The sequence below is a fragment of the Arvicola amphibius genome, chromosome 1, assembly GCF_903992535.2.
Source record: "Arvicola amphibius chromosome 1, mArvAmp1.2, whole genome shotgun sequence".
Taxonomy (NCBI): Eukaryota; Metazoa; Chordata; class Mammalia; order Rodentia; family Cricetidae; genus Arvicola; species Arvicola amphibius.
The window spans coordinates 99,228,833-99,250,636 of NC_052047.1; the positions used below are offsets into that span (position 1 = coordinate 99,228,833).

A 21,804-nucleotide genomic window follows, 5' to 3' on the forward strand; every position below is an offset into this window, starting at 1 on the left:
ACCCCTATCAACTCTGGAAGTGACCTTGGGGGACAGTGCCTGGCGCCCAGTATGCCCAGCAGGTGGGAGGTGGCCTTCTCAAAGGGTTTTCTGTCCTCAGAGACAGGCCCACAATTGCAGAAACCACAGCTGTCCTTGAGTAGCTTCCATCTGCCTAGGGAGCCCACCTGGAGGACTCACAGAACCCTGGGTCACCATGCCTTCAATGAAGGCATGCAGTACCTGCCCATCCCCTCCACCCCCCCCCCAAAAAAAACATAAGAACCACACTGCAGACAGGGAGACATGGGGGAGGCTGTTTAATGGACTCAGAACAGGACAAAATAGAAAACTTTCCAAGGACTGGCCCCGGGAAAAGGCTGCGCACAGGCAGCAGGAGGTGCTGGGGCCATGACTCAGTTGCCTGGGGGAGGGGGAGGCATGTTCCCAGGGCCGTCTGAGGGGAGTGGGGGCCTTAGCATGGGGGGCATAGGAGCTGGGTGCACCCCAGGATTTGAGGGGTGAACCCCTGGAGGCTGAGGGTGGACTACAGGCGCAGCAGGGTGGACCCCAGGAGGAGGCTGGGGGTGTACCCCAGGTGCCTGAGGGTGGATGCCAGGAGCTGGGGGGTGCACCCCAGGGGCCTGAGGGTGAACTGCAGGAGCAGGTGGGTGTACTCCTGGAGCCTGAGGATGAACTCCAGCTGATGGGGGAGGGTGGACCCCGGGAGCTGGCGGGTGCACTCCAGGGGCTGCTGGGTGCACACCTGGAGCTGGTGGGTGCACTCCAGGGGCTGCTGGGTGCACTCCAGGGGCTGCTGGGTGCACACCTGGAGCTGGTGGGTGCACTCCAGGGGCTGCTGGGAGCACTCCAGGGGCCGCTGGGAGCACACCTGGAGCTGGGGGATGGACCCCAGATGTTGGTGGGTGGACCACTGGGGCTGGGGGATGGACCCCAGGAGCTGGGGGATGGACCCCAGATGTGGGTGGGTGCACCACTGGGGCTGGAGGATGGACCCCAGGAGCTGGGGGAGGCATCTGGGGAGGTCCAGGGGGCCCAGAGGGAGCAGGCCCAGTGGGAGGCATAGGGGGCAGAGGCAGGCCACCAGGCGGAGGTGGGGGCAAGGCATCTGGCAGTGGTGGGCGAGGAGGCAGGCCATTCATGAGTGGAGGAGGGGGCCGCTTGACGCCTGGGGGTCCAGCTGGGAGGCTGGGTGGGGCAGGAGGCTTCTCCATCTTAAAGTGGAACTGAAGAAAAAACTGTAGGGGAGGAGGGTCAGTGACCGGAGGGGAGGAGGGTGAGAGGGAGGAGTACCACACAAGGTCTGCGGAACCTCACCTGCTTGGTCTCTCGGTTCCAGTGGGTCCAGAACTTTCCCTCTGCCTTGTCAATCTCCCGGCTCGGCACCTGGGAGAGGAAAGCAAAAGCTGCAGTACCCCAGGGTGGAGACCGGGACAGACAGACAGGCTAATCCTGGCTGCCCCCTCTCCTGTCCTCAGTGTCACTACCTTGAAGGCAATGGTTTCGTAGGGCTCTGCAGCCATGAGCAGGTACTGCCAGCGGCGGTCTGGGGGCTCAATCCTCTGCTCGTAGGCAGACATGAAGCGGTGGCGTGGCATGATGCCCTCGGCAATCTCAGGGTAGTCAATCTGCGGGATGTGCAAAGCAGCATCAGCACCACACCCAGGTGCCCGCTCCACCCCGACTGGCCCTACCTCACCTGAAACAGCAGGCTCTGTTGGCCCATCTCTGTGTCCCTCTGTTTGGTCACTGCAATACACAGGGGACAGGGCTGTTATGTGTCATAGGTGCTCACCTGGCTAGGAGCTGAGCAAGAGAACCCTGCATGTCAGGACAGTGTGGACAGCCCTCTGCAGCCTCCCTGGGTTGCTGCTGGCTACACGACTGGCTTTCTGATCAGACCAGGTCACTCGGGGGCCTCTGCTGAGGGGCTCTGGGAGTGCCTCCCCGTCCTTCTGGAAGTTTCTAGTGGGGGATGGGTGTTTATCGCCCACCTGTGGGCTGCTATGACGACAGAGGCAGCAGCGGCTGTGTGCTAGGGATGGGGGTGGGTGTATCCTGTGCCAGGGCCCACAGGGCTCATGCATGTCGCAGCCCACAACTGTGGGCTGGCCGACACACACACACACACCTTTGTAGCCAGGGCGGCCAATCTTCACAAACTTTTTTACCTCCACCTTGACCTTCTCAGGTGCTGGTTGGGCAGGGGCTTCCTTGGCCTCTTTGGCAGCTCGCCGGGCCCTACAAACACGAAACATGGGTGCATGGCCCCTCCACCAGCTGCCAAGGCCAAGCACACAGGCGCCAGAGCCCCCTGGCCTTGGAGCTCATGGACAGGATGAGGGCTCAGCCCTGGAGTTTCCCAAGCAGGGACAGAGCAGGTGGGCACCAATCACCCCACTGTCCTTGCTCTTTAGCAGTCAGCTCTGCAGCGGGACTGCCAGGCTGGGACACAGGCAGAGTAAGCACAGGGCCTTTCCCTCCTCCACACCCCGCCACAAAGTGAGGGCTCACAAGTTAGTCTGATGCTTCTTCCCTTGGGTGTGGGCCAAGTAGCTCCCCTGCAGAGAGAAAGGAGACAGGTCACTGAGGGGGGAGGGGGAGGCAGAACAGCTCTAAAGGGACCCAGCCCATGGGTCTGACATGAGGGCCAGAGTTTAGAGTTCCTTGGAGCATGGGAACCTACGGGGATGCAGTGGCCGTGGCTGCACTGGGGAGCAGTGACCCGCCATGCCACCCTGGGAATCTCTCTGTGGTTAGGACAAGCACACACCCCAAAGTCTTTAGTGCTGACCCACTACAGGGAGTTCCTGTGGGGGTGGGGGTGCCTAGCTACTGCTCGGCATCCTGCGCAGTTGTGGCAACTGACTCCATTGTCAACAAGGTCACTGCTGATTGCTCATCTAGTCCTCCTGACTACCAGTGGACTCCACAGAAGACACGACCATGGATACATCTCCCTGGTCCCCTAAAATGCAGAAGTAGCCATGTTGCTGGGGACATTCACAGATCAGACACGCTGACTGCTGTCCTGACACCAAGGTCAGAGAAAGAGAAAGGGTAAAAGGGCAGCTGGTCCCCAGGCCACCTTCAGTGTAGAGCTAGAGCTCACAGAGCTGGACAGGCACACAGTTCAGCTCAATGGCTGCTTACCCAGCACAGCTGAGAAAAAATAAAAGAATTCAACCAAACCAGACCAACACTGAGGGAGCCCTCGGCTCTAGGTGACAGATCCAAGGTTCACCACCAATGTCACCCCATCAGTGTAAAAGCCCCAAGTGTGCCCCAGGTGGAAGCACGTACCTCATTGTTATGCAGCGTCAGGCAGAGTTTGCATTCATAGGAGCCCAGATGGTTTTTCATAAAATACGGGTCCTGGGAGGGAACACAAGTTCCTGTTAAACCACAAAGCCTGGTTCTCTGAACCCAGGATGGAGGGGCTGTAGAGGGCTCTGTGTACACGGGGACACTGCTCCCAAACCTTGTTGATGTCGATGGTTTCAAGGGCCAGCTGCCGCAGGCGCTCCCTGCGGTCCCGGTTACTCTCGGAGGAGGAGGCCACGCCCCCACTCCCAGTCTTGCCTCCAGGTCTGTGCTGGAAGTCCATGGTGCAGGCCTGGGAGCTTCAGGAGACAAGGAGAAACCTGGGAGAAAGAAGGGCGAAGGATCAGAACACTGTTGGTACTGCAAGGACCGTGGGGTGGCCAGACACTCATGCAGCAGGCAGGCAAGCCGTCACTTGTATGTCATAGACTGGATTCTACCCAATCCCTAGGGCCAATGTGAACCAAGTACTGAAACTGCCAGTTTTTGCTAAGCAAGTCCAAGACCCTAGTATAATTTCTTCAAATCTCATGTAGCCCAGGCTGTCCGTAAACTCACTATGTAACCGAGGCTATCTCCTGGTGCCCCAAGCACTGGAATTATAGGGGTGTGCCATTACATCAAACTGATTCTTTGGTGTTATGAGGGGGGTGGGGAACAGGCAGTCTTACATAGCCTGGCTTGGCCTTGAACTCCCTGGGGGGGCGGGGGGCTGTTTGTGTTTGAACTCTTGATCTTCCCAGGTAACTGCAGGTATGAGCCACCTTTGCCTACTGTAACTTATTAAGGTGGGATCTCTCTCCATAGCCCTGGCTGTCCTGGGACTCTCCATAGAGATTCAGCTGCCTCTGCCTCCCAAATACTGGGATTAAAGAACCTCCCTCCCCCATCTGACACACAGGGCATAAGGAGCTTTTCCTAGTCTCCCAAGTTCTGAACGTTGTCCACAGTGCTGCAGAAAGCTCTGTGCCAAGGGTTCCACCTTCCAGCCTGTCAAAGCCACCAGGCCATGTCCTCCTGATGGTGGAACACTTTAGACTGTCTGCTGTGGGACTTTGGCTATAACTCAGAGTAAACTCACAGTGTCCAGGAGAGGAGTGGAGTAGCCCTTGTCATCACTGCTGGAGCCTCATACAGCAAAAAGGACCTTGCAAACGAGATCAAGAATCTTTGAGAGCCGGGTTTCCTAATTACCTACAACGTCACTTTGGAGCCTGCCTAGGAGGTAGGTAGGAGAGCTCAAGGCAGACACTACAAGGTCACTGCTTGTCAGTTCCGAAGGAGGAAGGGACAGAGGCCTCTGGATGTTGGAAAGATGAGAGGATGTGCACTCAGGCTGTGAGCTGGACAGACTGTTGGTCTGTTTCATACTCAGCCACCCAAGGACTGAAAAAGAGAAGCACTGTCCACATCTTCCAAAGCTACCAGGAGACACATTCCCAAATTAGATGGAGTTGGCCAGATGCAAGAGCAGAGTCCAAGAGTCTGCTCCCCCAGAATAAGAGGGCACCCAAGGCAGTGACATGAGAGAAAGCTCCTCTGACCTCTGGCAAAGAGGACTCCCAAGAACATGAAACTCTGGCCATTCTTCCAAGGGGACAGGGTGTCCAGCCACAGGCTTGAGGGTGCAATTCAGGGGTGGAGTGCTTGTTTAATATACATAAAGCCTCTAGGGTGTGTGCCTGAGGTACCTGCGTGAGTATTCACTGAAGGAAAAATCCATCAGTTTTGGAGGGTGGGGGAAAAAAGGACAAAAACCAGCCTGGGTGAGCACATTCCTTGGTTCTGGAGGAGCACAGAATCCTGCAAAATCTCACAACTGAGCTACCCTCTCAGCCCTAACTTTCAACCTCAAAAAATATAAGAACTTAATTGTGGGGCATGGCGGTGACCCCCTTTCACGTCAGCTCTTGTTTTGGGAGGCCAGACTGGGCTATGCAGTGAGAACCTGTCTTAAATAAGAGATAAAAGGGCGCTGGGTAGGCTGGGGAGTTGGCTCGGTAGTGAAAAGCATTTGGGCCCTTGCAGAAGACCCAAGTTCCGTTTCTAGCACCCCAACTGGGCATCTGGCACCCTCTTCTGGACTCAGCGGGTACCACACTCAAAACACACACATACACACACACGCACGCGCGACAGTCTGGGGTAAGCAATGTGAACACTGGCATTTTTCATTCTGCTTCCTGCCCCCAAGCTCCTGGGACAATACTTCCCACCAAAGCGGGCTGTACACTCACACCGTGAGCAGTAAATAAAACCCAGGTGTGGAGACCCACGCTGTTCATCCCAGAACTTGGGAGGCAGAGGCACCACGATGTGTGTGAGGTCGAGGCCAGCCTGGTTCACACTAAAGTTCCAGGAGGGCCTGAATTGTGCAGTGAAAACCGTCTGCTCGGGTCCACTTTGGGAGGAAATACCGTTATCTTTTAATCGCAGCCACGATGAGGGAAACTGAGGCAACCAAGGACGTCAAAAGACTCTCCAAGACCCCGGGCCACGCCAGGGGCCACAGGCGCGCGGCGGGAATCCGCGACGCCGCTAAGGCCCAACGGGCCTGGCGAGAGCGCGCTCCCGGGCGCGCGCCAGACCCGAGGAAGAGGAACGCGCCGCCCACCCTCGCCCCCACCCCCACTTCCAACCCCCTTCCAGGGACCCCGCGGTCTGGGCAGCCGCCACAAACAAGCCGCGCAGCTCCTCACCAGCGCCCAAGGCCGCGATTCCCGGGCTTAACCTCCGCGACGGCCTCGTCTTGGCTGTGCGCACGCGCACGACGGACTAAGCGATCACTTCCGGGAGCCAATGAGGCGGAGTTTCCTGTGCGCGCATGCCCGAAAGACGGACTCGGGTTCCAGAGGCGCGAGGACAAGTAGTCTAAAGTGCGCACGCTCACTGAGTTGTCCACGAACTCTCGTTCCGCTCTAAGTCTTGTGACGCTAACTATCGCGACAAGACGGAATCTGTTTCACTAGCCCGGGAAGGGGCTTCGCTTAACGTGGGGAGCTATGAATCTAACCTAACACTTCACGTTTGGTGTGTCTGACGGTTATCTAGGGACGGGGGATTTCCTTCACTTCCGGCTCTGCGTGCAACTTCGCCGACCCGCACCCCAGTGCCACCTTATGGTAAATTACGCGATAAACTCTACGACGCGCAGGCGCGGTAGCTTTGATGGGACTTCCGGGAACGTTCCCTGAGACTTTTGTGGCGCTGGTTGCCGCTTCAGAAAGGACGGCGGCCGAGAGTGAGGGCGCGTTTTAGTTCGCGCGGATCCCGGCGGTGTGATGCGGTACAATGAGAAAGAGTTGCAGGCGCTGTCCCGTCAGCCGGCAGAGATGGCCGCCGAGCTAGGCATGCGGGGTCCCAAGAAAGGCAGCGGTGAGCGGTTCGGGGCGGGCCGGCTCGATTCCCGGGTGGGCGGATGAGAACAGTTCCGCACTGACAACGCCCTGTGCCCACAGTGGCCAAGAGGCGGCTGGTGAAGCTGGTGGTCAACTTCCTCTTCTACTTCCGCCCGGACGAGGCCGAGGTAGGGGCGTGGGGGACTCGGGGGGCCCGCGCGGCCCGGAGGCCGGCGCTCATGGCCGTGTCTCGCGCAGCCCCTCGGAGCCCTGTTGCTGGAACGCTGCAGAGTGGCCCAGGAAGAGCCCGGCGGCTTCTCCATCAGTAAGTGCGCTGGACCCCACTGTCCCCATCCCGGACTCTGCTCCCCGCACCTGTCTCCCTTTTACTCCCCAGGAGCCTCCATTTGTGCTGGATCCCTGTCTCCTGAGGACCCAGCGCTGCAATAGCTGATACTCTTGAGTGCCCCCGGGTCTGGTCTCCGCTGGTGCAATCATAGTTTCTTCCCCCACCTTCAGTGCCTATTCTTCGCAAGGATAGGTGCAGCCTGTGCAGATTTTGTTTGTATTAGAAACAGTCTGCCGCGGGTACCGCTTCTGAGGCTGAAGTGACACTTGTTATACCTCCTTCCTTGGCGATCTTTACGGTACCATCTTGTAGAGATTTGGCCCTCATGTCTTCTCCCTCATCACACGGGGTTCTCCATCTGTACTCCTAGTTTTTGCTTTTTGCACCTGTATATGGAGACCAGAAGTCAATTTCTGGTCTCTTCACCATCTCCTCTTAAAACAGTACATTTGTATGTACACATACGTGTATTTGTCTGAGTAAACATGCCACTAAGGTCAGAGGACAACTTTGGTTCTCCTCTTCCACTATGTGGGTCCCTGCTATTGAACTCTGACCATTAGGCTCGGCAACAAGCACCTTTACCTTCTTTGCTATCTCATCCATCACACATGGACTTGGTTTTTAGGCTATACTGGCTGGCCAGCAAGCCCTAGGAATCTCCCAATCTGTTTCCTCAGCACTGCGATTACAGGTGCATCCTTTGACATGGGTGCTGGGGCTTGAACTCAGGTCCTCCTGCTTATTTATGTATGACAGGCACTTTACCTACTGAGCCATCTCCCCAGTCCTATTACCATTAGGGCCTATTCTAATGACCTCACATCAACCAGTTCATATGTGATTACCCAACTTCCCAGTGGGTTCCCTTTCCATGGGTTCAGGAGTCAGGACTCTGGAGGAGCCAAGCCAGCCTGTGACAGGCAGAAAGGATGGCTTGGTAGGACAAGAACCCGGGTGAGGGGTAATTGGGCCTTCTGGCCAGCAGGATGTGGGCCAGGTGGACACCCACCAGAGGTGGCTGGCTCCCTTCCTTTACCCCTTTCTAGGCTTTGTGGAAGACCTCAGCAGGAAGTATCACTTCGAGTGCTGTAGCCAAGAGCAGTGTCAGGAGTGGATGGAGGCTCTTCGCCGGGCCAGGTGGGGCTTTGGGAACCACTGGGAGCTGGGTGGAAGCATGGGGGAATGTGATCAGTGAGCCTGGCCCTTTTCTCCAGCTATGAGTACATGCGACGAAGCCTCATCTTCTACAGGAACGAGATCAGGAAGATGACAGGCAAGGTGTGTAGGGGTGGGGTGGAGTTGGGTCGTCCCCCCCCCGGCCTTGTTCACAGTGAGCATGCACCCCCACAGGATCCTTTGGAGCAGTTCGGCATCTCCGAGGAGGCCAGGTTCCAGCTGAATAGCCTGTCTACGGATGGGCGGACTGCTTGTATTGCTTCCCAGCTAGATGTGTTGGACTGACCTTTGCCCGGCCTCTGGCTGTCTTTGAAGGTGTTTTTTAGAAATGTCTGTTCAAAGCCAGAGGTCCAGAGGAGGTGGGCAAGGGCTAGGATCCTTGTTCCCATGCCATCTCCCTGCCAATACCCTTGAGTGCCCCCAACTGGGGACTGAGCCTGGCACAGCTCCCCTGTCCGTTATTGGGTGAATGTATCATGCTAGGTAAAGCTGTGAACCCCACTCCTGCTGATAGAGCAGGCCATGGTGCTGGTCTTCAGTGCTGAGCCCGCTCTATAATAAAGGTACTCCCTTTTCCAAGCCACACAGTGAAGTAAATGGGGAGAGATGGGGACCCGGGTGGCAGAGCAGCTCTTCTCAGAGGTTAGCAGCCAGGCCGCGCGGGCAGTGGTGGCACACGCCTTCAATCCCAGCACTCAGGCTGAGTTCTAGGCCAGCCTGGACTACAGAGTGAAACTGTTTTGAAAAACAAAACGAAAAGAACTGGACTAGGGACACAAACACTCACACATGCAGGCACATACACACACAGCTTGGGGGACGGGTTGTTCCCAGTGTGCCTGGTACCGGGCTGGTTACCCTCACTGGGGAGATGTGGAATCCTGCCTGGGTTTTGTGGGGGCACATATTAGTGAGTTCTGCGGAAGGGACCCATACCATCTGGCTGTGAGCAACTTGAACTCTATAGGGGTACCTCGAAGCACTGGCTGCGTTTTCCTCCAAGTTAGGTGACAGTAACCACACAAAGACAGACCACACTGAGAACTGGCTCAAGTGAAAACAGTTTTTTATTACTGTGTCTAGAGGCGGCAACAATGTGTGTGAGATGCCTTGGGAACCAAGGGAGAGAACAGTGCACCCGTTAAGTACAGAGGTCATTACAAGACAGAGCGAAGCTGCGTCAAGTTACAAACAGGCCAGGCTGCCAAAAAAAGCTGTGTAGGTTGAGGGTGGGAACCGAGGTGTGTCTGGCAGAGTCCCTGTGTGGGCTAGCGTGGGAGTAGGTCCCAGTCTATAGGGCTTCCTATCAGTTCCTGAGCTCAAGCCCTGCAGCACCCTTGGGCTGGAATACCAGGGACCACTGAGGCAGCCTAGCCCCATGCTAGGACCATCAGCCAAAGAACCCAGGGCCACCGTGCACCATGTTCAGTTTACTGTGGGTTCCCCTTTCTTGTGGGCTCAGGAGAGGACTTGCAACTGTGCCCGCCTGCAGCACCTGTGGCCCACTGGGCCATGCGGGCCACGAACATGCAGTGTCTGTCCCCTAACACTCAAGTAAGGTGGGGCAGCAACCACTGGAGCAGCAGCTGCCAAGGTGGCAGGTGGTGTATACAGTGTTCACTCAGTGTCTTGTTCCAGGCCTGGGACTTGCTAACTTTATGGCCACCCTGCCCTGCAGCACCTTAGCTAGCTGTGGTGTGCAAGAACAGGTCTGGCGAGCATGAGCACCATCACGGGGGTGGGGGTGGGAAGGGACACCAGCACCATCTTCACAACTGCCAAGGGAAGCAGGTAAAGGCTCAGGGGGTCAACATGGCCTCCCTGCTTAGCCTACCTACCCCTAACCTGAAGTGAGCAGCATTGAGGGCAGTCAGGACTGCCTCAGCAAGCTAAATCAGCCCTGGCCCCTTTGCAGCCACACCCAGTGCACCTGTCCCCTGGACCAGGAAGCAACTCTTGGACATAGGTAGGTGGTGCCCACAGTGACCAGAGGCCCTGGGTGGCCCAGCACATCTGGGCCACACTCCTGCAGGGCCCCTGACCAGCGCCATTTTTTTTTCTGTGCATTTGAATAAATAAATGTATTTTTCCTCCTCACTTTTCTTTCCGTTAAAGTTCACTGTGCATTATACAATCTAAAAATAAATGCAGTCAAGTCTATGAAATTTATAAATCTCCATCACATCTCTATAAAATACTGTCACTCATCATGTGACTCTCTTATACACAGATGCCAGGGGACCCACAGCGGGCCAGCCCCATGTCACCTGGCCAGCATGCCCCGAGCCAGAAAAGCAAAGAAATACAAAGTAAATGCACTTGTCACAGGAGCCACTGAGCATTGCAGTGTGGCCCACACCTGTCAGCACCACTCAGCCCAGCCGGGCACCCAGTCTTGCCCCAGCCCAATCTGCACCCACAGCAAAGGCACGCCAAGCCACAGGGTTAACAGCAGGGTGTTCACAGTGACAGCGGGCGAGTTCCAAGGAGGGGAACTAGAAGTCAGCCCCCATCGTGCATGCCTGGCGTGCCTTTGGTATCAGGACAAGCAGTAAGGGTGCGTCTGAGAACTGTTTGGCCATGGTCCACATCTGGGGGGCAGCACCCGGGGTGAAGTTGATGGGTGGGCATGGGCTTGATGGTGAGATAGCACCGGGACGGAGTCTAGAGTCCTCCTGGTGGCCAGCCCGGCAGGCCAAGTCAGTATATGATTCTCTCTCACAGACACTTAGGCGTCTCAAGAGGTTGCCTTGGACGACTTTGATGGAATAAAATAAATCAAAAATTGCTTATACTTTAAAAAAAAAAAAAAAACGATAAATACTTTTCTAAAACTATCGACAGTACAAACTGGACCAGTCCAGCACCTCCTGCGGTACCGCCAATTCACAGTGGCTCCACGTCCGGCTCCGCCGGCCTGGCAGGCAGCAGGCTTGGTCCACACCGTCCTTGCATAGGTCGTGGCTGAGGTAGAAGTCCTAATTACCTGCAGGGAGGAGGAGCATGGGTTAGGCACATTCAACATGTCCTCTATGGCTGAGCTGCTCCACAGGACACAGGGCAGAGGAGGGGTGTTCCTGGTAGGTACCGTTGGGCCCAGCACCCTCCAGCTCTGCCCGGCTGAGCACACAGGGTGGGTTAGCTGGAGAGCTCTAGCCCTGGGACCTCCAGATGTGGTTGTCAGGCTGTCCTGTACTCAGACTACGGCTACCACATGGCCATACCCTATGGAGAAGGCCAGAAGGCTGCCACCTGGCTCTTCACTCACAGGGCATGTCTACCGCCATGATGATAGTAGGGCAGGGTTTGACAGCTGCTGTTCAGGGAGAGGTGGACAGGGACCTGCTCCCTGAACCTTAAACTCCACCTCTGCTCAAGGATGCCCATGCTACCACCCCAGGCAGCTTTCTGCCCATGGACAAAGTAACTGCAACCTCACCCACTGACCACCCCTTATTTCCCTTGCACAGGCAGGCTGGTGACAGATGCCTTAGTTTAGAGCTAAAAATGTGACCCCAAAATCAAGGACTGCTATGGGCCAGGAGTCTCACAGTAGGTTGGGGCTACCTTGGCTTTGGTGAGCCACATTCCAATCTCATCACCTCAGCTGTCTTCTCAGCGGCTGGCTGAGGACCAGGTAGTGCTGCACAGTGTTGGCCCTGCCTCCCTTAGCCCCCCATCTCCACGACTCAGGACCCCAGGCATCTGGCGAGCCCTGCCAGCCGTCTTCTGGGCAAGAGGAGGGGTGGTTTGGCTCTAGCCTTACCTTACAGAACATGAACTGCTAGCTAAGCAAGGTCTTTATCGAGGCTTAACCCCCGAAAGGTGCGCAGCATAAGGAGGCGGCATGCCAAGGGAAACCCACACAGCAGATGGCCCCGAGGAGTTGGCCTGTGGGGCGGCGGGCGCAGCCTGCGCCAGGGCCAGCCGGGGCAGGGGCTGGTGGTGCACCGTGAAGGAGGGGCGGGAGACCTTGTGTGGAAGGGAGGCGAGCTTGACAGACAGAGAGGCGTTAGCAGGCTGCAGAGAAGCGGCAGAGGAGGGGGGTAAGAAAGCTTTGTTAGCCGGGAGGGAGGCCAGGCTCTGCAGAAGCACTGGCTCTGAGTTAGAAGCCAGCAGCGCAGGTGGAGGAGGCAAGGTGACGTTAGGAGGAGGGGGTGCATGGAGGACAGGTGGCCCCGCAGGGGGCCGGCCCAGGTGCTGAGGAGGAAGTAGGGGAGGTGGAGGGGGCGGCCGAGTCTCGACCGAAGCCGCGGCCTGAAAGGAAGAAGCCGAGGTGCTGGCCGCCGCCTGCAGCGGGCTCAGGCCCAGCGTGGCACTGCTACACACAGCCCCGCTACTGACACCAGCTCCAAACGGGTGAGCAGAGGCAGAAGGCACCGCATGGGTAAAGACACCTGTAAACAGGAGAGAAAAAGCAGCTTCAACAGGCAGCACGGTCCAGGCGGGTGGAGCAAGAGGAGCACAGTCGCCAGCAAGGAGAAGCAGAAGACAGCGTGACTCTGGTCCAAGCGCAGGCATAAGCAGCAAGCAGTGGGCTCAGTGCAGGGACACTTACCTGCCAGGCTGAGGCCCCGCCCCTCGGGCCCACCTGCCCGCCCCTGCCCAGTCAGGACTGCACCACGCCTGGCCTGTGGCCCAGGCTCCACTCCGCCCTGTGTCTGAGCAGGCCCTCTGGACTCATTCTTGCACCAGGCCCGCTTCCACAGACCGGCCATGAGGCATGTGGGTGGTCACCTCAAACAGGGGATGCCCCAGGAGAAAGAAATGCCTAGTTAAGTGCACCGTGGTCTTCTGAAAACAAGAGGCATGCGTTATAAGGCTAAACAGTCTCCTTCAGTCACACCATGATGACGGCCAGCGAGGATACAGGGACACACTCCCATTGAACCATCTAATGGGCTTGGGAGGAACCTCCCAAGCAGCTGGTGAGGAACTTGGGACTAGACGTCCTCCCTTCCTTGCCTACCTCCAACGGTTCCACCGGTCACCCCGGAGGAGAAGCTGCCCATGGTGTGCGAGTTGGTCAGTCGGGGCGCAGCGGATGACACGTGCACCAAACCTGCAGCGGCGGGCACGGTGCTGAACAAGGACTGCAGCACAGAGGAGCCGGCCACAGAGCCCAGGTTGGCCTGCAGGGACATGGGGCCCAGAGTGAACTGGGGCCCAGGGGTAAAGGTGCTCAGAAAGGGCCGGGCAGCCTGGGCAGCAGGTGTCGTACTGCCTGCAGAGGAAGCCACAGTTACTAGACCAGGGCCACCGAGGAGGCCACCTGGAGGCACAGCTGCAGCGGAGATGAAGAGGTTGTGGCCACCCTTGAAGTCCAGCTCACGGTCACGGCCCTTGCCTGCCCTGCTGCCATGAGGCAGTGCAACTTTGTCTGCAGACCCACACAGGGGCAGGGCCTCGACTGACTCCTTTCCTGCATTGCCCTCGCCCTTCAGGCCACCCAGGCCCTCCGGCTGCCGCCTGCTGAGGAAGGGATTAGTCTCTGTGGTACTATCCTTGCTCCGCTGTGATGGGAAGCTCAGGCTGGCCACCTCAGGGCCCTTGTGGGAGAGGGAAGCACCGTCGTTGAAGCTGTGTAAACCAAGGTCTGCAGCGAGGCCCCCACTGAAGGCCAGGCCATTGGGAGGATTGGCGCCAGGGCTCGGGCCCTCGGCTGCAGTCAGAGAGCCGGCAAAGCTTTTCCTTGGGTGGGTGGGGACCTTGGCTTCAGCTGCAGGCTCCTCCAGAACCGGCCGGAAAGAGAACAGGGGGCTGTGGCTCAGTGCAGAGCCAGCCTGCAACGGACTGTCCACGGCCTTGGCCAAGCTGAGGTCGGAGATGGGTGAGAAAGTGGACTTCCATTTGCTGCTGTTCACAGGCTCACTCAAGGGTGCAGGCTTCCTTCCCACCAAGCCACCACCTGATGGGAGAAGTCAGTGGCCATGAGCTGAGCCTGGGGCCTGGTGCTTCCTGCAGTGGGATGTGGGCTGTGCCTACCATGTGGCTGACACTCATTCTACTAGGCAGAGGTGATGAAGAGGTGAGGGGCTCATGCACTATGAGACTTCTCTTGTCTGCCCCTCCCAACTGTTCATGCACCACATGCAGTCCCAGGCTGGCCTGTCCTGAGCACGGGGTACCCCCACACCTCCAGGCTCCAGGAAGGGAGCACATTACCATTTTCCAGCGTCTTCGGAGGAGATTTGCTTTCTAAGGAGATTGTTGCAATTTTTCTTTCAATTCTGTGCAAAGAAAACAGTCACTGATGTATGAATCTAACTGCTCAGAGAGTATCCGAGGACTCTTTACATGCACAGCTCAAAATGAAAGGTCCAAAGGCTGCCCTCGGGTCCCGTGTGGAAGGGCCCCTGAGTAGACCCAGAGTAAGTCTGGGTCACCAGCAGTACTAGGGCCCAGTGTCTGTGCATGAGCTGTCCTGGTGGGGACGCCAGTATGCCTGTGCACATGGTGACAACTATGCATATAAAGCAGGGCGACCTGTAGGAGCTTCCCTATTCTGAGCCTTAGCCAACCTAGAGCTAAATGCAGCAGAGGCCCGGCTCACACATCCACTATGGCCTACAATGGGTCAGTGTATTTGTCAGACCCTTAGGAATGACAGTGGGCAGCGATCTTAGAGCACATCAGTCAGAGGCAAGGCATGACCAGAATTTACACTCGCAGTAGTAACTCTGCTGTGACACTCAAAGGTAAGCATGGGACCTCAGTAATGCTCAACAGTAGGCAGTGCAGCCATAATGTAGGTGGCAGAGAGGGGCATGTGATGGCTTTACTCAGGCTGAACACCCAGAAAGTCCCCACAGATACATACAGACCCCACAAGCAGCACTCCACACTGCTCAACAAGAAAAGCAAGGTAACACCCATTGAGAAAACAGCCTTGCACTAGGGAAGTCAGGACTGAATGATAGCTAACGGAGGCCACTTGGCCACACGATAGCCAACACCTAGTCCAACCGTCACCCTGAAGAGCTGTCCCCCAGGACTCACCGGGTACTGCTGGGCTCATCCTCAGAGCCTGGCTCCTCGTCTGAGGTCAGTGGTGAGTAATGGGCCCCATTCGTCGGGCCCAGGGGCCGCTCCTTCCTGAGCACTGGGGGCTGATCGTGGTCCTGGTAGGGGGTCGGGGAACTCTTCAGGGAACTCTCAGGGGATGAGATGGCTGTGATCTCCAGGGGCTGATTGATGTTGCTGACCTGCGGGATCAGGAAGAGCAGATGAGCCACAGGCCCAGGCCAGGGTTTCGGTGGCATCTAACCCTTGAGACCTCTGGAGTCACCAGCTCCTTGTGAGGGTACAGGTGGGGCGAGACCAGCGGGGCTGCACACCCCCTGTTCCTGCCCTGTGCTGCCCAAAGGCCCACACAAGTGGTGCTTCCCCACCGTAGGGACAGGCCCTACACTTACCATGGAGTTGAGGTTGAGGGGAGACCCCGAGGACTGTGTGAAGAGGCCAGCGACAGTTGGCAGAGCCCGGCGCTTGGGGGACACACCCGTGCTGAGGCTGAGGGTTCCAGCTGATGCACGCTTCCTTCTGCTGCGTTTACGACTGTCCTGCCCATGGCTCTGTACAGAGTCCCCACGGGTGCCAGAGGTCAGGGGGCTGTGCCTGGTAGAAGGCGATTGCTTAGAGCTGGAACTGGCTGCAATGCTGAACACAATCCTCCTCTTAGCTTCATTCTCCGGGTCTGAGACGGCAGGGTCAGAAGGCAGCTCCCCCTTGCTGGTGTCCGGCAGCGGACCTTGGGCAGTGACACTCAGGCGGGGACTGGCCGAGAGTTGGTGGGCAGGAGAGGCAGGGCCAGAGTTGCGGGGCTGCGGTAGCAGAGGGGGGTGCTGTGGTGGTGTGCTGCGAGATCCCATGGTGGCAAAGAGGCTGCCAGAGGACTCATCAAAAACAGCAGTTTCCATTCCAGAGGCCAGAGGCGCTGGGCTGTTGGCCAGGGCTCCACTGATGGCCACTGAACCAGCGTAGAAACCTGTCATGAAGACACCAGTTAATCAAGGGAGGCGAGGAGGCCAAGCCCACTCTAACAACACCTCACCCTGAGAGGAACAAGCTAAGGTCAGTAGCCGCTTCCTAGAGTAGACCAGGGCCATAGCATGGGTAAGTGTGGGCAAGCTAGGCCCAGAGGAAGACTGGTTCCTGACTTCAGTTATCTGCAAACACCAGGGCACACTGGCCACACTGGGTGCTGTCCCTGCTGGGGAGCCACCTGAACCTCTAGGAACCAGATGATCTCAGTACAAGACAGCTTTTTAGAACTGTTCCAGACCTTAAGCATCCCTTAAAAAAAAAAAAAAAAAAAAAAAAAGAGTTGCCTGGCTCTACCCTAGCCCAAAACAAATCAACAGGAGAGAGCTAGAAACTTGTCCCCTGGCTTCTAATCACGCAGAATCCTAGACTCAAAACCTAAGAGCTACATGCTGGGTGGTTGTCCCAATGGGATCATCTCCCCAGAGAACATGGCACCTAGCAGGAAGAGGTGGTCACCTGTGGGTGCCAGGGTGAGGCTCCTGCTCCCCGCTGCACTGCCCCCTGCACCATGGGCGGAAGCACCGATCTGCTTTTCAAGTGTGGATGAAGAGTCTCGGGGCTGTGGCCCAGGGCTGGGAGTGCTCCTCTGCAAGAGAAAACCTGCCTAGTCAGGGCAACAGGAGACAGTGGGGCAGGAGGGCTGCGGACAGGGAGGACCCAAGAGGGGATAGAGCTGGGCTAGGCCTGAGAGTCCAAGCAGAAAGGTCAAGTCACGTTCAGTTAATGAGGGGTGCGACAGGCATGGAGTAAGGTGGTCAGATGTCAAGGCCAGCCACAACTACATGGCGAGTTCAAGGCCAGCCCAAGTCACACAAGACCCTGCCCTCAAAATAATGCAGAAGGAAGGCAAGGCTGCAGTTTGCCCAGCCTACCCTCTGTGAACATAAGCACTCTCGGGATCCAGGCATCAGGGACAGCAACCCACAGGGCCATGTCAGCCACTGCTGTTTGAGTGGCTAAAACCCTCTCGAGTGGACTTTGTTGTTTCTTCTCTGTTTTGTTTCTTACAAAACACATCCAGAGCCCAACTACATGGCAACAGAATTAGCTGTGGATGCCCCTCTTCTCGGCAGTTCCCAGATGACCACAAGTTCAAACTCAACAGCAGCCAACAGAGACATAAAGACTGAGGTTAAGCCTGGAGCCCCACCACAGCCAGCGCAACCACAACCATCACAACCACCATATGGCCCAGCACACTCACCGCCCTCTCGGCACGGCTGGGCAGCACCACACTGGCCAGTGGGATGCTGACGGGCAGCTTGTTGGGCTGCACTGTGCTGAGTGGAATGCTGACAGGTAGGCTGGTGATAGTCTCCCCATGGCTGCTGTAGGCACGCTCCTTCACACCCTGTCAACAGATGGCCATGCTCAGCTGCAGACTCACTACAGAAGCCATCCTCAGGATATGGGCTGGTTAGGGATGCTACCCACTCTCTCTGTTTCTGAGACCTGTCACCCTGGACTGCCTGGCCTCCCAAATTCCTCTCCATCTCTCTACATACAATGGAGGCCCCAACTCCCTTGGTCCCACTCTAGATCCCCCAAGCAACTGGCTAAACCCCACTCCTGCATGTAAGCACCTGAATCCCAAGGACACAGAACCACCCATGGAAGGCTGACACACCTGCCTCTGCAACCACTCCATGATGCCTGTGGATGCTAATCCCCATCTCCTTTCCAGGTCCCCAAACTAAGCTTCATATATTTTACAGCTGAGAATGCTCTGTGGAGTGAATGCTGCAGTTGCCTGGCCCACTCAGGTGACTTCAATTCAGCCCTTACCTTTTCACTGCCCTTCTCTGAGGTGAGCGGCGAAGTTGCGGGGGAGGCAGGCAGTGGATCCTGGGGGCTGAGTTTCATGTTGTTGGACAAGCTAGGGCTCTGGTAGGGAAGGGTGCTCTCCTTGGCATGCTCTGCCCTGCAATGAGAGAGGCCAGTCACCCTTGCTGAGTTCACAGCAAGCAGCTCACGCCCAGCAGTCCCAGAGCAGCAGATGGTAGCACAGCCCCTAGACACATCTGTGCTTACCGAGGGTGTAGCTCACTGGCAGCTGGTTTGCTACCTCCAGTGTGGTCCTGGCTCAGGTGCCGCCTCAACACAATCTTGGCAGGTGACAACCGGGTGTAGTCTGGCAAAGTTAGGCCAGACAACTTTTCTAGCCGAGGCCTGCCACTGTGGCTGGGGGTGCAGGGTACGACCTCCTGATCCAAGGGGGAGGCCAGGTACTGGGGGGTGTTCTGCTTGGACGAGGGCCGACTAGCTGTGCTGCAGAGCTCGTAGCCAGCGGCGTGGCCATTCATGGAGAGCTCGGGGCTCATGCTACTCAGGTGCGGCAGGGAGATCTTGGCACAGTCCAGCTCAAGACGCAATCGCCCAGCATCGGCCTCCAGCTCACGGCCCAGGGCACCCTTGCCACGCAGATGCAGGGACAGAGCGTCATCTGGTGGCACACAGGACTTCAACTGCAGGAGCTCCTGCTGTCGCTGGCTCTTCTCCAGCTCCACAATGCTGATCTACACGATGAGAGGTGTGTCAGAGCAGCCTGGACTGCACTGTGAGGCCACACACGCCCCAGCTGTCCATCATCACAGATGCCCTTCTGAGGGTGGGAAGATGGGGTCTGGTGCATCACCCCAACACCCCACCTGCAGTTCCAGACAGTGTCGCTGCTTCTCTGAGATCTGGCTCCGCAGGGCCTGTTTCTCTTTCCGCAGATTCTCCAGAGACAGTGTGGACCAGTCCAGCCTCAGCTCCTCACACCGGGCTCTGAGCTGTGGGCAGACAAGATGTCAGCAGCTGAGGGCAGTGCACTGAATACTTCCTATAGTTGTGGCACATGGTGTCAATACCCACCCACAAAGCAAGGTGAGAAAGGCATGACACAGCACAAAGGGTCCCTGGTGTGAGTAGGTATGGGGTGATCCTTGCAGAACCCAGAAAGAAGAATGTGGAGGAGCAGATCTAAGTCCTGCGCTAAGGCACTAAGTCAACACACGTCGGGGCTCCTGAGTGGGAGATCCTGCCCGTCTACAAACCAGTTGCACCACTCCACACACACACACACACACACACACACACACACACACACACACACACACCAGTTGAAGGCTCTGGCTCCGCAGCTCACTGTTGTCCTTCTCCAGCTGCTCTGACTGCTCCCGCAGCTGCTGGTTGTGGGCAGAGATTTCCTTCTGGGCCTGAATCAGGTCATTGTAGGTCAGCGCCTTCACGCCCAACTAGGGATGCAGAGAACAAACCAGGGTGAGTCCCAGTGCACAGGGAAGAAAGGGAATGATAATAACCATGCAGCTCTAACCTGGGTACAGCCAGGGCCTCCCTCTGCTTCCGAGGTGGCCAGCCACTCTATATCAGTCCTTCCATAAAGATAAGGGAAGCTGAACTTTGGTCACCCCAGTCACCTCATCCAGTTTCTGCTGGAACAGTCTGTGGATCTCCTCCTTTTGGGCTTGGCAATGTCCGAAGAGCTGCTGTGCAGTGTCCAGCAACTGTGTGTTCTTCTCCTGCCAGAGGGGACAGGAGCAGGTGACCTCAGCGCCCCGACCCGACTACTGACCCGACTACCGACAATTAAGGCAGAGCCCGCACACCTTCTCCTGGTCCAGAAGCTGCTGCAGGTTGGCCTTGTACTGTGGGGTCTTCGTGTAAGCCAGGAACTGCAGGTACTGGATCTTGAAGGACTCTGGAGGTACATAGCACAGTGTATGAACCAGGGCTGATGCCAACGCCCTTCCCTGATAGGAGCAGGAGTGGTGGCCAACAGACAGGAAGCTACCTGACCTGGCCTGGCCTGCTGTGGGGTCATCCCTGCCTGTGACTTCACCTCTTCTCAAGCCCAAAACCTGAGAGCAGATCCCTCCTTCAAGTAAGAGACTTGCCAGCATTCCCCATGGAGTGAACCTCCACCAGGCTCCCATGTCCCTGAGGTGAGTCAGTCTCAGTCATTCACAGATAGGCAACAAAGCCTCTTCCACACCACCCAGCAGGCTTGACTAGGGCCCTATCACTTCCACAGCCCCACAGAACTGCTTCAAGATCAGAACCATGACCCACCTAGAAGTTTCTGTAATGCAGGCGGAGTGGGTGCCACCAGCAACGGATTGGGGGAGTGGAGCTGTGTGCTCGGAGGTAGCTGGTAGAACGGGCTATGAGGTGCCCTGTACGCATCTGCAGGAGAAAGGACTCCCCATCAGTCACCAACCATCGGTCCTATACTACCACAGGCAACACAATACCTCAGCTTGGCAAATCTGAGTCCTGACACTGCTGTGGCATCCAGATCCCCACCAAGCACCCTGTGCTGTGTAGTCACAGGCTTGGCACACAGCAGAGTCCAAACGGCGACTCTAGTGTGCAGGAGCCCACAGTCACTTGGATGGGGACTCTGCCATGCAGGAGAGAAAGAGGCTCACCCTGGGGTGAGGCTGACGGCGGGGCTGGGGGAGAGGAGCGCAGGAGGTCCAGTGCACTTTGGCTCTTCTTGGACTTGCGCTCAGCGTTTGCAGCACTCATTTTCTTGGGCCGTCCACGCTTCCGGCCAGCCATTTTCCTCCCTTTCTTGTTCAGTTTCTTCTTCCGGGCTTTGGAGGGAGATGGCTTTTTGACAGTGGCCACACCTGACTTTTCTTCCTCAGGACCAGAGTCCTAGAGGAAATAGACAGGCAATGAAGGGCCAGCAGGAGTACCCGCAGGACGGCACCACTGGGCACTCTGTCTACCAGGCATGTGCAGGGAAGGGCATCTCACCACGGGGGCCTCCGTGGAAGCTGCCTTGCTCTCTGGGACCTTGGTGGGGGTGGTTGCATTACTCTTGTTCTCTCGCTGCTGCCGGCGCCGAGCTGCTTCCTGCTCCTCCTAGAGGGAAGCAGTGGAAAAGTGTCCTGAACATGCTAGAGGCTCCATCTCCACTCCAGCATCAAAGAAATGGCCACACATACATAGACTCTGGGAGAGGTGCAATGCCTAACCTGAACCCCACAGCTACTCTGTGGGTAAGGCATGAGCCTATCACACGCTTGCAGCCCAAGACTGTCTGTACACTGTCAGCTGCAGAACCACATGGCAATGAGAACACATAGAAAATGCCAGCCATCATGGAGACTGCCCCACTAGGCAGGACAGATACAGTCCCTAAACGGCTAGGCAAAGTCAAGCCACTTGCTAAGGGCCTATGGCAACATCACCAGTGCTGACTTGAACCCAGTACCTGAGCTCCAAGAGGTGCAAACTTGCATGCACCAGTGGAATTGGGGGTGGGGGGACAAATTCAGCCCCTCACTGAGTATACATATTGTTCACCATCTCCAATATGCTGGGCAGGATGAACTCCTTGGGGGTGTGCAGCAGCCTGCCTACTCCTGTAACCCTGACAGCCCACCACTTCACCAAGTACTAGCAGACAGAGTGCTGTGCTCTGCTATTAGTACCCACACGGAGCGAACAGACATCTGTTCATGCCTCCCCTGGGAATGTCACATGGTAGCCCAGCTCTGTGTGTCCCTGGACAGACAGGCAAATGTGCAGCAGATGTGGCTAGAGAAGGGACTG

The 21,804-nt window shown here is 57.0% G+C and overlaps 3 protein-coding genes across 7 annotated transcripts in view; 1 reads left to right on the top strand and 2 right to left on the bottom strand.

Moving 5' to 3' along the window:
- Positions 1-282: 282 nt before the first annotated feature.
- Positions 283-6,417, bottom strand: Sf3a2 (splicing factor 3a subunit 2). 2 transcript variants are annotated; one of them, XM_038315939.1, is made up of 10 exons: positions 6,024-6,417; positions 4,406-4,471; positions 3,482-3,644; positions 3,304-3,375; positions 2,515-2,561; positions 2,132-2,241; positions 1,700-1,749; positions 1,488-1,628; positions 1,318-1,386; positions 283-1,238 (listed from the first exon to the last, which is right to left on the bottom strand). In XM_038315939.1, the coding sequence occupies exons 3-10, from the start codon at positions 3,605-3,607 to the stop codon at positions 396-398; spliced, it is 1,458 nt and encodes a 485-aa protein (XP_038171867.1). In that variant the 5' UTR covers positions 3,608-3,644; positions 4,406-4,471; positions 6,024-6,417; the 3' UTR covers positions 283-395. The 2 variants fall into 2 exon arrangements, with proteins under 2 accessions (XP_038171867.1, XP_038171860.1); XM_038315932.1 differs by lacking the exon at positions 4,406-4,471 and having other exon boundaries at positions 6,024-6,415.
- Plekhj1 (pleckstrin homology domain containing J1) lies at positions 6,251-8,773 on the top strand. The gene is made up of 6 exons (XM_038315943.1): positions 6,251-6,699; positions 6,783-6,850; positions 6,921-6,987; positions 8,061-8,151; positions 8,229-8,292; positions 8,365-8,773. Exons 1-6 carry the CDS (start codon positions 6,606-6,608, stop codon positions 8,473-8,475), a joined length of 495 nt encoding a protein of 164 aa, XP_038171871.1. The 5' UTR covers positions 6,251-6,605; the 3' UTR covers positions 8,476-8,773.
- A 466-nt stretch (positions 8,774-9,239) lies between these two features.
- The window catches only part of Dot1l (DOT1 like histone lysine methyltransferase), a 41,852-nt gene continuing 29,287 nt past the window's right edge, over positions 9,240-21,804 (bottom strand). Inside the window, exons 13-29 of one of the 4 annotated variants that reach the window (XM_038315912.1) lie at positions 21,004-21,111; positions 20,670-20,901; positions 20,311-20,424; positions 19,848-19,939; positions 19,659-19,760; positions 19,338-19,475; positions 18,885-19,010; positions 18,268-18,752; positions 18,022-18,157; positions 17,441-17,587; positions 16,693-16,822; positions 15,606-16,177; positions 15,190-15,395; positions 14,356-14,420; positions 13,160-14,098; positions 11,957-12,587; positions 9,240-11,176 (exon numbers count right to left, since the gene is read on the bottom strand). In XM_038315912.1, the coding sequence (XP_038171840.1) occupies positions 11,992-12,587; positions 13,160-14,098; positions 14,356-14,420; positions 15,190-15,395; positions 15,606-16,177; positions 16,693-16,822; positions 17,441-17,587; positions 18,022-18,157; positions 18,268-18,752; positions 18,885-19,010; positions 19,338-19,475; positions 19,659-19,760; positions 19,848-19,939; positions 20,311-20,424; positions 20,670-20,901; positions 21,004-21,111 (4,188 nt within the window). In that variant the 3' untranslated portion in view covers positions 9,240-11,176; positions 11,957-11,991. Of the gene's footprint in view, positions 12,985-13,159; positions 14,099-14,355; positions 14,421-15,189; positions 15,396-15,605; positions 16,178-16,692; positions 16,823-17,440; positions 17,588-18,021; positions 18,158-18,267; positions 18,753-18,884; positions 19,011-19,337; positions 19,476-19,658; positions 19,761-19,847; positions 19,940-20,310; positions 20,425-20,669; positions 20,902-21,003; positions 21,112-21,804 lie in introns of all 4 variants that reach the window. The other 3 variants (XM_038315923.1, XM_038315906.1, XM_038315917.1) reach the window with 3 other exon arrangements.